This window comes from Vicia villosa, linkage group LG5 (genome assembly GCF_029867415.1).
Source record: "Vicia villosa cultivar HV-30 ecotype Madison, WI linkage group LG5, Vvil1.0, whole genome shotgun sequence".
Taxonomy (NCBI): Eukaryota; Viridiplantae; Streptophyta; class Magnoliopsida; order Fabales; family Fabaceae; genus Vicia; species Vicia villosa.
Window position 1 is genome coordinate 167,469,220 of NC_081184.1, and position 17,257 is coordinate 167,486,476.

General features: G+C 32.0%; 2 protein-coding genes across 2 annotated transcripts; both read right to left on the reverse strand.

Annotated features, from left to right (window-relative positions):
* Nucleotides 1-626: 626 nt before the first annotated feature.
* Nucleotides 627-1,767, reverse strand: LOC131608129 (cytidine deaminase 1-like). The gene has a single exon (XM_058880060.1). The coding sequence runs from the start codon at nt 1,722-1,724 to the stop codon at nt 807-809; it is 918 nt and encodes a 305-aa protein (XP_058736043.1). The 5' UTR covers nt 1,725-1,767; the 3' UTR covers nt 627-806.
* Nucleotides 1,768-7,238: 5,471 nt separating this feature from the next.
* LOC131603779 (tetraspanin-2) lies at nt 7,239-9,845 on the reverse strand. Its single transcript, XM_058876209.1, has 2 exons — nt 9,202-9,845; nt 7,239-7,625 (listed from the first exon to the last, which is right to left on the reverse strand). The coding sequence occupies exons 1-2, from the start codon at nt 9,697-9,699 to the stop codon at nt 7,314-7,316; spliced, it is 810 nt and encodes a 269-aa protein (XP_058732192.1). The 5' UTR covers nt 9,700-9,845; the 3' UTR covers nt 7,239-7,313.
* Between the last annotated feature and the right edge of the window lie 7,412 nt (nt 9,846-17,257).

A 17,257-nucleotide genomic window follows, 5' to 3' on the forward strand; every position in this document is an offset into this window, starting at 1 on the left:
CTTTGTTCTGGTATATCTATTTTTACATAAGTTCACTTAGCATCAATCAGGCCAACCCTCTTTACAAGAAGCTCACCAAAACCCTAAAGAATATCTCGAAAGCGATGGATGGGCTCAAGCCAATCTCAAATAGGATCAACAATAAATGCCATTAAGGGACGGCTTTCTCAAGCTCTGAAGTCAACTCAACCCTAAATTTCAACGCGGTCTGCTGACTCAGTAGTGACTCGGATAATCACTCTAATAAAGGGCATTAAAACATTTAGACAAAACGATTAATGGCAAGCTAATGGAAATGATGACCATATGACAATCTCATTAAACGAAAATAAAGTGTTATAATCTCTCACTCGAGAAGAAATAAACACAATATAAATAGGCGAGCATACAACAATAGACAAGCGTGCAACGAAGAAAGAGACGGATTCACAACACAAAAAAGAGGTTTTATTGGTCCATTACTATTAAGATCAAAGACAATGTACTTTTTGTAAGTACAAATACAAATTAATCCTTCTATAGTACTAGTATTCAACTATTTAATCAAATTGAAGACAATAATAACTAAACTAAAAGTTAAAAACAGTTATCATTATTTGCATGGAGTTTAAGTATAAACCCAATAATACACAAAATGAATCATTAAACTTTTATCACAAAATCAAAAATACAAAGACAATGTTCATATCTTGTGGCCAACATATGAATACTTCATTAACAAAACGTGAAAACTAGACAGTATGTACCTCGTAGATGCATCATGCATATTAACATTATTTTTCTGTCTTTGTTTTCTATTACTACAATCAAACCTTAGACTGATCAACAGAACACAGAAAAGTCTGCAACACACACTTAGGAGAAACAGCGTCCAACAACAACCTAACACTTCCCTCTTGTTTCACCACAGCTCCATCCTTCTCCACCAACACAGCACCCACTATCTCATCATACTCACCTCCACCGCCAGCAATAAACGCCACCACCGCAGCCTGAAGAGGACCCAAACTAGGATTAAACGCCGCCGATTCAACATAAGAGCCTTTATAGATTTTTCCATTACAATCCACAATTGCAACCCCAGATGGTGAATCACTGTAAGGAGCGTGAGATTTATTCGCAGCCTCCAAAGCCGCGATCTTTAACTTCATGTCTAGAGTGTCACCACCGTTGCAAACGCCATTGGGTAGTTTCTGTGTTGGTGTTGGTTCTGCAAGAAGAAGTGTTAACCCGTTGTTACGTGGCTCCAAGAAAAGAGGAGTTTGTGGAGAAAGAAGATCGTGTGGACCGAATCTGTATGGGAGAAACTCAGACAGAGAAATGGTTTTGGATTTCGGGTCGGGTTCTGATGTTACGATGATTTGAATATCGGGTGCTCCGCGGAGTTCTTGGAGGAACTGTCGGCAATGGCCGCAAGGTGCGGCGGAGACGGCGAAGGACTGGAGATTGGGTTCATTGTTGAGGGAGAGGTTTGTGAGGAGAAACTGTTCGGCATGGATGGAGTGATGAAGGGGTAGACCTGGGAATTCGACGTTGACTCCGATTAGGATCCGACCCGATTGGGAGAGTCCGACGGCGGCGACGCGGAAGTTGGAGATGGGTGGGCGGGCGAGAGTTTGGGCGGAGGTGATGAGGGAAGGGAGGAGTTCGGTGAGAGTGAGAGAGGAAGCTTCCGCCATGGATTTGGCTTTTGCGGGTTCGATTGTGAATCCGGGTCGATCCATTTTTTTTTGGTATCAATGGAATATGCAAGAGAGTAGTTTCAGGATTATGAAACTTTATAGGTATAATATTACGTTGTTGATTTGTTACTATATATTATAGGGTTAATTACTAATTATAAATCAAAATATATATATTTTTTATATTTATTAAACAATTAATTTAATTGATCTATATATAGTACACATAAACAATTACTTACTAAATTTTAAAATAATTTTTTGTTTATACTAATAGCTAACAAAATTGTATTTTTAGTCATTTTAATAAAGTTTATCCTTTTAATTACATTTTTCCGTCTGCAATATTTAAGTTAAAGATTTATTTAAGGAGACTAGTTTAGTTCTACTTTAACCAATATATATATATATATATATATATATATATATATATATATATATATATATATATATATATATATATATATATATATATATATATATATATATATATTATAGTAACATTGTAAGAAGTTTTTCAAAACAACCGTTTTCGTTTATAATGGAAAAGGACAAACATTTTTACCCATTCTTGAAGATTCACTGAACTATGTCAGATGATGTTTGCCAGATGTAAGATGGTACTTGCCAAATGTAAGAATAAATATAAGCAAATACATGCATGCATTTAGACACCCATAGTGGGACTTTCTAATTGCACTTACTAAGAATTTTTTTAGGGACAAATTATAGATTTTTTTTTTTAACAAAAAAAGTGTATAACTAGGATCATGAATTCATTTTACAACAAAATTTTTACGAGGGGTTATATTTACTCCAGGGTAAGTTATCATAACTTAATCCAAATCTAGATCATTGATTCTTTTCAATCTAATGATTAAAAATAATAAGTAATAGTTTTCTCTCTTCACATCTAATTACTTATTATTTTTAACCATTAGATTGAGAAGAATCAATGATATAGATTTGGAGTAAGTTATAATAACCTACTCCTGGAGTAAATATAATCCTCCTCAATTTTTATATATATAACAACGACAACATCATCATCATACACAAAGGTGTATCAACCTGAAAATGAAAAAAAAGCAAATGACAGCAAAACAATCAAAAAAGAAAAATATTAACAAATAGATAAAACAAACAAAATAATCAAACAATACAAAGAGAAAAAAAAACCAAAGCAATAAAACACTACATCCAATAAGGAGATGACAACCTAGAACCCTGCCTTCACGAAACCACCATCAACAAAAACAATTTCCTCTAAAGAAAGCATCAAGAGCATTTTTTTTTAATTAAAAACTTTATTAAGATAAAAAAGTTCAATGAGTACAAGAGATCCTTATCGGATCCAGCCATTAACCAGACAAAAAAACCAGCATACTAAAAAGAAATATACAAAAAAAAAACTAACACTTCTCTATTATTAAGATAATATGTAATTTCTAAGCTTTTTGTTATTTAACCCCCTATACACCAGAGTATTTATAATTCATTTGCTTATCTTTGTAATATCAATAGGTTCACCAAAACTTTTGTTGTTTATAATTTTCCACAACTTATAGTTAGTTTCAACCGCCACCATTTTGAGGACTGCAACTCGCATTCCTTTTCCTTTCGTTTGTTGCACTAGCCAAGTTAGAAAATGTTCATTTCTTCCACATTTTTCATATTAATTAACAAACTTGAAAAAATAATGTCATTCAAGAATTCATAAATCGTCTGAACCATAGAATGTTAAATCATGTTGAGCTCACCTCTAATATGTGTCTCTTATCCTAGTGAGATAAACAACTCAAAAGGGGGGGGACAAAAGGTCCCAAAGAAGGACTAAAGATCACCCTAACCATCTCTAAATTATATACCACACGGCCGCCGCCGCCGTAAAGGTTACAAACAAAAAAAGAAATTGATTCCAACAACTCTTCACTTCTCATTTACCTTGTAAACATTCTTCTATTTCTTCTCTTTTGAAGAAGAAGAAGGTTTTGACTTCTGAACATTTCTTTTCTTGTTCTCTAGCCATGTTTGCTTCTTGTTCTTATTAACAAAATAAGCCTTCAGAGCCTGTTCAGACTCCCTTTCAGAGTTTCTTTCAATCAGACGCAACTCTTGTGCCCCTAAACTACTCTAAAGTTCTTTAATTCTCATGGTGCTAGTGTCTTTAGAATGTTCTATGGATACAACTATGTAATCAAACTGAGGAGTAAGGGATCTAATCTAAGTACCTTTTCAATGATTACTTGTTCAGAGAGATTTTCTCCACAAGCTTTCATCTCATTCGTGATCAGAGCCACTCTAGAGATGTAATCTGGTACCTTCTCATTATTCTTCATGTTGAGATTCTCGTATTGCTTGCGTAAGAACTACAACTTCACCTTTTTTACTGATGTGTCGCCACCATAGCACCGCACAAGTGTATTACACACAGCTTTCGCCGTTGTCGCATTGAAAATCTTCTCAAACACCTTCGTATCCACACACTGATAGATATAGAACAATGTCTTTTGATCCATCTTTTTGTACCACGTTGCATGTTTGTTTGCGCTTTTATTGCATCTTTTACAACCGGCGTGTAACCGTCATTGACGAAATCAAGAACATCTTGAGCTCCAAACAACACATGCATCTAAATTATTCACTGATTCCAATTCTTTCCGTCGAATACTAGAAGCTTTGTGTTCAAGTATTAGTGTCGTTCATCTTCTATCTTGTGTAAATCATTCAAATATCACAAACACTTGTGTTTTCCAATCCCTAAAAATCAAGAAATGTGATTCTTCTCCAATTTCGAACTTCAATTTAGTGTGAATTTTAGGAACGAGATCAATCACACACCTTACATACACTCGTGTTTCCCTAAATCAGAACCGAAGCTCTTGATATCAATTTGTTGGAGTTCAATCCTCCATTGATGCACAAGAGGAAAAAGATGAAGATGAAAGAATAGAGAGAGAAAGAAATGAGAGAGAAAAATGTATTAGAATTTCTAACTAACTTTTCAATCTCAATTATGAAAGTTGCATTACAACAAACTGACCAAACTTTAGTTTATATACTACATGTCAAAGGAAACTAAAATCAAATGCAAATGAAATTAAACTGAAATAGTAAATGCTAACTGCATCTGAATTACAACTAACAAAGACTCTATTGAGATTATAGTAGTAGATATGCATCCTATGTTTGTTGTTTTATTTTTTTACAAATATGACTTTCCACAACCATGTGATATTAGTAAACTTAACTTCAGTCTTGAAAAGCTTTTAAGAGATCATATCACATTGTTCTAGATGCATTCGCTTTATCAAGCGATTTCTTTTTACAATATTGAGCCACATAAAGACACTCTTTTTGACGGCTAAGGAATATAAAACAACTTTAGGGTTATTGTTAGGCATTTCCCCCAATGTCCAAGCGAACAAATTCGTGTCTTTTTGTAACAATGTGTGGGTTGATCTTTTACCTCTTTATGTAGACCGACCTCAATCTTGAGTATGTTTGATTTATCATTCCTTATATAAACTTCTAAAAAATATCCATTTGACTTTGGTTTCTTAACCATCTTCGTCGTTGTTACTTACGAATTATGGCTCTAGACGAGTGTCAAAACCATCTAGTTTCATATTTATGGCTTATATAAGTATGGGCTCTATTTCAGAACTATCATGTACCTCTTTTCTTTCTCAATTCTTTAGTGATATGAGGAAACACGTGTGACATGCCTCAAGGGCAATTCATTATCGTACTTCTTTATTCTCAATGAAGTACTTCACTTTCAAATGAACCATGGATAATACTATGCATGATTCCGCTAACGTGAACCACCTAATTATGGGCTTGTTTGTTTTGTGAAGGAAACACTTTAACTTACTTTGTCATGTTGTTCTCGAACTCGAGTTTGGGCTATCCGTGCTATGTTGTCATTATGCCCTTAGAAAACTTCTAACTACCTTTGAACGATTGCGAGGAGATCTGTAAGTAGGTCATAGACTTCTTAGACGAAAGGTGAATTCACTGCTTGAGTTTGTTGGGGTTTCCTCATCAGAGAAATATAAAGTGGAAAAGTTGAGGACATTTTCCACTTATGATGCCTAATTGATCCAGGGGGGTCTAGATATTCAAGTGGTGATGATGCTGGTGATAAACTCCTCAGCAATGATCGTTGTATGTTGATTTCAGCGGTGACGGGTGTACCTACAAATACTTCAATGATCAAGCCAATAAAGACTCTAAGTTTGAATTATATAGTTTACAATAGTGTAAACTTAAGTAAGAATCGTTCGTTATACTTTATAGTTAGAGTTTAGGGTTTAAAGACTTTAGAACTTTCTTAGAAAAAACATTCTCGCATGGCATGTGTCACGAGATCTTATAACTCTTTTTATTTGACAGATTGTTGAGGGCCGCACAACCCATATCATGTGTGCCTCTAGCATGTCCACTTTCTGGTCGTTTCTGGTTCTAGAGAAGTGGGTCTCATGCTCCTCACGAATTGGACTTTGATCTAATCACATTACTTTTATTATTAAAATATTATGTATTAATATTTTAAATAAATTGTAATATTATGTTTGTTACTATTATATTAAAGTAAAATATATTTAGTACACTTGTTTATAAGTTTTTTTATGAACGAAGTACCTTCTACTTATAACTACTGTGAGGCAAAGCTCTTTCTAAAAGAAATTATTTATTTGTAACTAATCTATTAAATTAAAGAGAACTACAATACCCAATAAAACCTATTTTTTAAGGAAATTTATTACTGTTGCTTTCTTAAAATTGAATTTGAACTCAATTTTTTTGAATATGTTAGAAGAGACTCTTATCAAGAATTGTGGACAATAACAACATTGAATATCAATGTATAATAAAAAAATATAAAAATAACAACAGCTTATCTAAATATGAGCGTGTTTCGATTTACCCCCTACCGTTGCCAAAGACAGGTTTTGGCAACGATTTTTTTGAAAGAAACCGTTGTCAAAAGGTAAAGAGGGGAGAAAAGCAAAATTCGCTAAAATTACAGGGGTGAAGTACTATTAACCCTTTTTTTAATGAACGGAGCATCTTCTGCTTATAACTATATAGATTAATTTTTCAAGTTCGAACTTTTCTCTCTAAAAGAAATTTTCTATTTGCAACTAATCTATTAAATTAATGAGAACTACAATGACCGACAAAACTTTTTTTAAGAAAATTTATTACTGTTGTTTTCTTAAAATTGAATTTGAGCTCATAACTTCTGAATATGCCAGAAGAGTCTCTTAGTAGAAATTGTGGATAATAACAGCATTGAATATGAATGTATAATAAAAAATATATATATAACAACAGCTTATCTAAATATACAAATATATAATTGATCTATTCTAATAATATACTATGTAGAAAGTCACTATTATTAGAAATATAAACATGGTGATGGTGAGCCTAAGTTGCTACCTTTGAAAATTTGTGGCTAAGTCATCACTCACAAGTCAACTGATATGAAGATAAAGTTAATTGAGTACACATTACTGAATTTGATTTTAATTGGTTGTGAATAACTACTAGAAAATGGAAGTGATTGATTATAAGTTGAAGTATCCATGTTACATATGTTTTGAGGAAACAGCATCAAATTCAAACCCAACCCTGTTTGTAACGGGTGAAGAGATCTTCTGTTTGAGCATTCTTAAAGGCACTACAAGCAATGACATAGACCCATATAAGCACAACCACAGCCACAATGAGAATTATATTTGCTTTCCTCCATTCTTTTCTTAGGTTCCCAAGTAAACCAGCCTTACAAGCATTACAATTGTAGCATAGCTGGTTCTGATCATTGCTCCATAAGTTGCAATCTGAATCAGCCATGGGATTCACAGGGTTTGTCCACATTATGGGACTCACATAATTGTATCCACAGACAGTTGGAGGTTTGCAACACCCTGACTGCAACAAAAAAACCATCAAACAAATTCCTTAGCAGAAGTAATAGAATATTTTTTTCAATAATAAAATTGAAATAACAAACTAGGTTGAGATAATTTTGATTGGGCTCTGGAAGAGACCGGCCTATAATGCAATCAGTCAAATAACATTATAAGAGGTTAGAGGACTGTTTCAAAAAAAAATAAGAGGTCAGAGGATAAAACGGGCTGGCGTGACATGGCGCGTCATGAGATCGCCCGACCTGAACCATCTCGTAGAGAATGCGAGTGTTGTAAACTATGAGATATAGAGTTAGATTTCTAATGATAAAAATACATAATGGTAGACCACGACCAAACCATGTCACAAGCTGTCAACAATAACATTTTTATCTTGTGCAATACAGACAAAACAAAGAAATTAACAATACAAAGTTGATTAAATTAATGTCTAAATTTCTAATGATTTCTCTGAATAAGTCAGTAGCTATCTGTCATGGAACTTTCGGAGTGCCTCAATCATTGTCCCCGTATAATATAAGAAAGGTTCCACAAGCTTGTAACAAGGGATGTGTCTAATGTCTTGTACTACTAATGATAGATTTTCAAGTCAGGTTAATTCAAGATAGACATGTTAAGTGTGAACCTTAAATTTCAAACAAATAATTAATACAATGTCTAAATGGTAGGTCAAGTTAAGAATAAGATTGAAAACTATGGATTGAAATTCACATCATAAGACACGTAGTTTATCATTGTCACCAGCAATAAAAAGTAACTTTGGATCCACCAAACATATTTTATTAAACTAATACGTTATGCATATTATATTATGAATATTGAATGGGACGGTGCACAATTTATTGGTCCCAGTAAAAAAGTCATGGACACTATCTTTCCCTACAAGCTACCAAAACAATATAGTAACTTCACAAAGAGAAAGAAGGATATCAAGCTATGAAGCCAAACATGACAGCGACACAGACGCGGTAACATCGGTAATAATTTGAAAAATAAATAAATTAAAAATAATTACAAGTATCATTGTAGGTGTTGGGGTCCAACACGTACATAAACAAACATGTTATTTTCTTGGGTATCAAACTTCACCGAATAATATTGACTTTCTTTTTGGGTGATACGCCTAAAGTTTTCCATATATGATTATGATGTATGAATGTAAAAAATTACAGTAGTTCTTGAATTCAGTAGTTGAAAATTAAACATAGTAACATGGTACCATGTGATGTGGGCCTGGAATTTTAGGTACAGACAAATGAGCAACAATAAGTAAGTCCAAAATAATTTCCTTTTATTGAATCAATCATTTACATCTTGTTTGTTTCCAAGTAGTAACAGCACTCTAACCAGCTCGTAACAAAGCCGTCTTTGAAGATGTGCAAGATAGACCATACTATAGACTGTAAATTTACCACATTAAACTCCGATACTGTTAAACTGTAATTAAATAGGATCTTTGCTTACACAGAGTTTCTAAAAAATTAAGACGACTCAGCATGTAATGAAACTATCTTATTTTATCTACAAACTGTGAGAAAGATAAAGAAGAAATAAAAAAAGAGACTTGTGATGGTTACCTGTAATGGAGAAATGTGAGAACTGAAGAACTGATCAGCAGTGATATAATTCTGGTTAAGTTTAACACAAACATCAGAAGCAGCCAAACACGGTCTAATCTTCTGCCAACTCCCAGAGCCAGTCACTCTTTTCCTCAACCAAGACGAAGCTCCATTCAACCCATACTCCTTGTACCCTCTACCAGGAACAACATAGCTTCCATCGGGTCTCGTAACGACGAAGGCGAAGACGAGGACGATGAGGAGGACAGCAATTAGAAGTGCCATAGTGAAAAGGTAAAGTGCTAAGAGACCTTGTTTGTTCCAATAAGCACCGATGAAACCAGAGAGGGATACGAGGAGGACGAGGATGCCGATGATGACAATTGGCCATCGGAAGTTTGCGATGCATTGGTTGTCTGGTTTTGAGGCTAGCCATATGCCGGAGGCTATTATTGGGATGGAGGATAGTGTTGCTATGAAGTTTAGAATTGCGGTTATGTTGTTGCTTACAGCCATACTAGTACTAGTTACTTGGTGACTTTTGGTTTACTTTACTTTTGGGAAATAAGAGTTTTGAAGGTGCTGAATTTGAGAATTTAGAGATAAGTATAGAGTATAGTAGATAGATTAAGGGAAAGGGACCATGGGCACATGAGACTCGAGGCCTTGTAGTTTAGGGCCTATTTATGTTTGTTTCTTTTGGGGGGGTTAATTGGACTTTTGCTTCATCTAGTTTTACTAACATGTGATTTTGGTGAAATATAGTAGTGATACTAAATAGGTTTTTAGTCTTTGAATTTGTGAACATGATTATATTAGTTCGTGAATTTTACAAAATATACCCTTTTTTTTTTACTATTTGTATTTGGTAGAATTACAACACTGAAAAAATGAGAATTAGCGAACATAGTGATTGTGAGAGACCTCGTATTTTTTTTTGGGAATTCATGTTTGTCATGTGATCTTGAAGGTTTATATTTATAAAGACTCATGGAATTGACTATGAGCGGTTCCCATAGCTCCATCATTATGAATGTGTGACAAAAAGGCTTTTTCTCCCCATATCGCAGAGAGACGATTTTTCTCCTTCCTTAACAATCTTCTATCATTATTCCTCATAGCCATGTGTGATAAGTGAGACAGATTATGGATGGTGAATCCAAGCCTCGTCAAACGAATTGTCTTTCCCTTCAGACGACCACGTTACTTCAGGAGCCCATGCCCACATTGGATGACTAGCACACTTCGTGCATTTAAGCCCATTTCTTCCCCAAGCTTGGTTCTACCATAGGCTACTTTGTTATGGGCCATTCCTTATTCAGCTTAAATAAATTATCTCAGTTCACAGTCTCTCTCAACCAGGAGGCCTTAAAAAGGATAAAGTCATTTAACTTCGACATATCGATTTCTTGAAGTTCCACAAATTTCTCCAACAAAGTATAGGGCGAGTCCTTCAAGTTAAGCATTAGGTTGAGTCCCTCAAGTGTCACCTAGGGTGAGTCCCTCAAGAGAAACATGGGACAAGTCCTTTAAGTGTTGCATAGGGCATCATGTGCATCATTAAAGGCTTCTAATGACGGATCTGTCTCAGAAAGCTAAGTCTACAGAGGACCATTGATTCGTCTCGAGAAGCCATTAAACAACTGTTGATATGTCACTAGCACACGAAAAAAATCATAGTCTATGTGACATAGGTTTTATGCCCTTATAAGAGGAGATCATCAACCCATTATTATCCACGATACTCTGGAGTTTTTTCTCTAGTAGGTCAAGTTGCATTCAAAACTTCTCTAGTCTTAGTTTCATCTTCCTCGTAAATAGGTATAACCTTTTCCTTTTTTCTTCAACCTTCATTTTTTTCATATAAACGGTGATTATTATGGAGTTAGACGAGAGGGGTAATGGCATTGAACCTTAGATCGGTATGGAGTTCATGAAATCATATGATCATTGCATCAACGTCGGATAAATCGATAGAATAATCCATTATAATTTCCTTGAAGTAGAACCATTTGGAATTACGAGAGCACCCCAAATTATAATAGTGATAGTGACTCTCTTTCTTCCTGTTCTTTCTATAAAAAAAAATCAAATTTGTCAATGGCAGATGGTTCATCGAGGTGTTTAGGAGTGGAGGATTTTGATATGCATTATACATGCAACCAAATATTGGTTGGTTCATCATTATCATCACATATATATATATATATATATATATATATATATATATATATATATATCATAAGATTAATTCAATTAAAACTAACACATGAGTTTTGTAAGAAAATTTATCTTAGTCATTTGATTAATAATAATAAAAAAAGAGAGTAAGATTTATGGTCAAAGTTAATATTTGATAGGAACCGAAGGGGTAACGTTGCATGCGTGCGTCGAGCCACGCATCGTAATAAATGTGGAATGATGGCTAGGCTAGGCGTGTGCTCGGACACCCGTTGTATGAGTCTTCTATAAATAGGAGGGAGAAGAGTCCATTTTCACTTTCGCTTCTCTCTCTTCTCTGTATTCCTGCTCGCACAACCTATCTGTATTCCTTCTCTTTTCTCCTTCCCTTGCTCCTTTTAGTTCCAACATTTGACTTTTGCTAGCATGTATGTTGTTATGATAGGGAGAAGATAGTTTTTAGGAGTTTTCTGGTGGTTATCGGTGTTTGACAGTGGTCGTGCCATCATTGGATTTGTAAACAATCGATCCAATAACTTAGTGAAGAAATCTCTTAGCAGATATGAACATATGACTTAAATTTGTTAAGGAAATTCTCCTTCATAATAGAGGGTTAGATCACTTTTTGGTTGGACATCACACTTATTTCTTGATTTATTTATGATATACCTTTTACAAATAGTCTTCTACATGAAGAATCTTCAAATTGAAGGCATTTTGATGAGGTCATGAGTGGTGATACTTACGGTGTAGAATGACTCACACAAGAACATAAGAAAAAGAAGAAATTTGAGATGCATAGGAAGAGAATGTACTTATCTGTTTATAATGTTTCTTTTAGTGGTTTGAGCATGCAAAAGTTGCATAAAATTAATGAAGATTCTGCCCAGAAAATATGAGAGCAGAATCTTTCCAAAAATAGACCATCTAATCGATTTGTTTACTACCCTAATCGATCAGATCCTGATTTTTTAAAGATATTGCATGTTTGCCATTAATGCACATATTTGACTGACTTTGAAGAGAAGATTACATTTGATTTTGTTTAAAATTTGAAGTGCGTGGGTCACCTAACCGATTAGCCTTTTACTTTTCATCCTCCTTGGTGCTTTTTTGACCTTGTGTTGTATCTTGCCCAGGAACCCATACTTTTTACACCATTGTTCATTTTGTTTGCACCCTTTTCTTGATAAAAGCTAACAACTCATATATTTTATTAGTAAAAAAGTTTAAATCGATGAGTTATTAATAAAAGCACTTGTGTAAAGGGTTAATCAATTTTTTTATTATTTAACCTTTAAATAGTGTACTACCTTAATTACCAAGTAACCTTGATAATGACTATACTTTCGAGCAGGTCCGGTTATACATATGTGCAGTCTGGTCCACTGCACAGAGCCTCTAAACATAGAAGGGCCTCTCAATAACTCACTCCAATTAAAAACTAAAGAATAAATTGTGCTTGGTAAATTCACAGAAATTAATTTTGACTTTCTATATAATTTGTCTTCATACTACAGTAGATGATAAAGGTCCGTAACAAATTCAACCAATAATCAAAAGTGTATAAACGTTTCATTTTTTACTTTTTTTTATCAGATTTTCTTTAAATTTTATACAATAAGGCTTATGTAATTAATGCTTAATTAATTCTTATAATTAGTAATAGAGTTATAGGAATTGTGAATTGTAATAATTCTTTTTATATATTCTTTATGAATATCAATTCAATATTTTAATTATTTATTTTCTAATTAATTAATTAATATGGCATACCTGATACAAGCTTAATTTATTTATATGTTTTAAAATTTGAATACTTAAGATGGATTGCATGATTTTGCTAAAATATATAGGTGCTCTTATGAAATATTGGTCTCTTTTATTTTTTGATATTACATTTTTATTATTTTGCATAAATATTTTAATTTAAAATTCTGATGTATACCATACATTATAATAATATTTTTTAGTTTCTAATTTATAAGTTTACTTTTTAATTATTATTTTATTATTTTATTATTTTATTTTTAATTTATAATTTATTGTTTTATTTGTTAAATGTTAATTAACTCTTAGTTTGTCTCGTTCAAATATCAATATGTTGCAAATTTAACCAAAAATAGACCCCAATTAGGTTTTATTTTTTCTTCTTTTGATTCTTCATTAACACATCATAAATTGTCTCTTAAGATTAACAAGTTTAATTTTGAATACGAGAAACATAAGAAAAAATTGATAAATTAACTTGATCTCAAATAAAAAAATCTTGGAAAAAATCATATATTTTTTGGTTAAAAACCTGAATGTTGTTAGCGTTGATATATGAACTTTTTTGATTTTTTTTTGTTAGGAATTTTTAAAAATATTAGAACAGGGCCTCCAAATAGTTTGAGACGACCCTGCTTTCGAGGGACTGTCAACAAACTATTGTATGTTCTTCTCTATAGATCGTTGATACAAGAGTTGATTAAACATAAGATACATACGTCCATTACAGACTTATACTCTCAACCTACTAAGAGGTTAGCTGATTATCATAAACCAAAGATGTTAAAATCATCCTCAACGAACATTTGTTTTGATCACAACCATTAATAAACACCATCAGCGAGCATCCTTGGTCCATATGCTTCAGATCAAACAAGTACTATTTTGTACTCAAAAGTATTCTTTTTTGCTTTGTACAACTTCATTTAATATGCACCACAACTTCATTAAAGCCGTAAAGCATCCCTACAAAGCATATTATATTTTCACCTTTGGTGCCCAAATTTTCTTAGGTCCTGGTGCCTTAGTAGTTCTAAGAGGTATAAGGTTACTACCTCTAGACCTTCTCAATTTATCAAAGCAAAATGGCTCTAAACGGCTAAGCCTATTGCAGTGAGAACATTTATAGACAAGTCGACCCACTTTCTTCCTATTTGTCCCTTTAGTGTGTTGACTACCTAATTCAATTTTATTTAAGTAATGCCTTTGACTTGATAGAATCATGTCAAATTTTTCTTTCCCCGTAATAAACTTACTTAGGGTTTCATGCAAATATTTTAATTCCTTTTTCATCGAGACATAAATCTCATAAGCTACAACTAGGTTTTTAATATTAACTATTTCGTACTTAAGCGTTTCATTACTTTTTTAGAAACTAAAGATAATCTTTAAGATCATCAAAGTTATATTTTTAATTTTATCATTTTCTACGATAAACTTAACGCTTAATTTGAACAACTGCTTGTATGATAACTTTGTTACCTTATGATCATATTCTTCGTGAGATTCTTTCAAACAAACTTTATCTTCTTTATTGGACAAAGATTATTGAAGGTTCTACATGGGTCAGACTATTCAAAGTTTCTCCTTTATGTCGAATCTCTGAGTCTGTTATTTGTTGAGACTTTATTTTCCTTTATTCTCTTGAATATTCCATTAGATGAAATTTCTTCTTATTATTCTTCTCTAGATGAATTTCCTCCATTTGATGTTGAATCCTTCGAGGATCGTTCAACTACCAAGATTGTTGTTTCTAAGGAGATTATTGGAGTTGATTTGTCTTTACATGAATTTGTTGATGAAATTGCTAGGGATTCTTCTAGACTCAAGCTTATGCCTTCATCCTTTAGCAGTTTGAATTAATTCATTCAACTTTTCAATAATTTCTTCCTTTTTGGAATTTTACTGAAATTCGTAAACATCCCCATCTCTTAATTTAAGGATTGGATGAGATTTTTTATTTCAATTTTTAATTCTTAGATATTTGTCAGTGACAAAAATTCTAACATTATTTCTAACATTTCTAAATTTTGAGAAGCACTTATGAAAGAAACATTCATCTTCTTCGTCTCATGTATTTATTTGCTCTTGTTTAACACTTGGAGAAGCTCCATATATTATTTAAAGAGTGTCCCACATGTCCTTGATGAATTTACAATTATGAGCACAAAAGAATTGACTTTCTTCTAAGGATATAACTAAGAAGTGTTTAATTTTAAAATCAATTTTAAACTTTTCTTTTCCTACATGATCCAAAGGAAATCTAGTTTATCTACTACTTCTCCATTAACATGGTGAGTAGGGATAGACAAATCATTGATTATAGTTTCCCATAATTCAGGATCAAAACTTTGAATGAAAATTTTAAATCTAGCTTTTCATAGTTCAAACATGTCACCATTAAATGGTAGATGTGTGTTTAGTAAAGTCCTCTTGTTAAAGACAATGTTGAAAGTCATCTTTCTCCTGACACGACCAGTCTTTACATACGAGTTAGACTCTGCCGTCACTTGTTGAACATGTGACTATATACACAAGTGAGGCTGAATTGTGTAGGTTTGAAAAATGATAGTTTAAAGCAAAATTATTTTTCAATTTAGAGTTTAAAAAACTTTCTAAAAATCGGTTGGATATGTAGCAAAAAATAAAGATAAAAAATTTAAGTGAAAAGTAAAAGTTAAGGGAAGAGAAACAACACCAGAAATTTATAGATGTTTGGTCTTAAAGAAGTGATCTAATTATTTAAGTAAAATTTTCCAGCCTCATATAATTCTAAAATATTATAATTTTTATTTATGATAAAAATATATTTATAATGAAAAAAATAGTTTTTTATTTAAAATAATATATTTTGTAAAAAATAATAATGTAAAACTACTCTAATTTAAAAAAGAATTCAATATTTTACTTGGGGATCATTAGATGATACTCAATCAGTTTTACATCAATTAACAAAAGAGTTTAATGGATATGCACTGACAAAATAGTTTTACACTGTCATCCAATAGAAAACAAGCAATCTGCCATGTCATTAAAACTATTTTAAAATAAAAGTGTTGTGTAATTAGATACATGCAGGGACGGACCTACATTCATGCTTCTGTAGGCAAAGGCCCCCACTTGCAAAACAACTAATATATACCTATTATTATATACTTGTTTTAAACACATATTTAAATATTAATGATTATATTTTGTTTTAAATGCATATATTTCAAAAGGATGATTTACGTTTCTGATAATATAATAGAAGTGTTTATGATAGTATATTCAATCTAAAATTAAATAAGACATTTGTGTTAGAAACCGTTTTTAAAAAATTAATTAGTGGAGTTGATTTGAATAATAAATATTAAAAACTCTAAAATACTTTTAATTATAATAGTTAATAAATTCGAAAGTATTCTATTAATAAAATTTATGAATGATGTATTTGTATTTTAATGAGACAACTATTTTGAGATAAAAAAAATATAAATATAATCTTTAATTGTATATTCTTTTAATAAATTAAGGTATATTAATGAAAATATATTACAATTATAATAGATTAAATTTATGAATGATGTATTTGTATTTTAATGAGACAATTATTTTGAGATAAAAAAATATAAATATAATCTTTAAATGTATAATCTTTTAATAAATTAAGGTATATTAATGAAAATATATTACAATTATAATAGAATAAATTTATGAATGATGTATTTGTATTTTAATGAGACAATTATTTTGAGAATAAAAAAAATATAATATAATCTTTAAATGACAAAAAGATATAGTTCAAAATTTTATTTGTCAAAATGTTAATTATACATATTTATTTATATAAAGATGTTGCCCCCGCTACCTAATATTTCTGGGTCCGTCCCTACATGAGTGTGATTGGTTGATAATGTAAAACTACTCTACACTGTTAGTGCATCACCCATTTTCTCTTAACAAAAAGCGATATTATTAAGTGTAACATTAACTCAAAGTTTTATGTGAATTTTTTATGATTATTTCAAAAATCATAAAATTCCTCGTTCTAATTTAACAAATTTTCTTCAATACTATGTTGAACGTTTTCTTTTATAAAAATAAAATATTTTGATTTTTTGAGAAAGAAGTTATTTCGAAA

Bases quoted from the DNA above. Each gene is read 5' to 3' on its own strand.
- LOC131608129 (XM_058880060.1), bottom strand. From the start codon at position 1,724: ATGGATCGACCCGGATTCACAATCGAACCCGCAAAAGCCAAATCCATG.
- LOC131603779 (XM_058876209.1), bottom strand. From the start codon at position 9,699: ATGGCTGTAAGCAACAACATAACCGCAATTCTAAACTTCATAGCAACA. The intron at 7,626-9,201 runs GTAACCATCACA...TTTTTGTTGCAG, and splicing joins CTCACATTTCTCCATTACAG to TCAGGGTGTTGCAAACCTCC.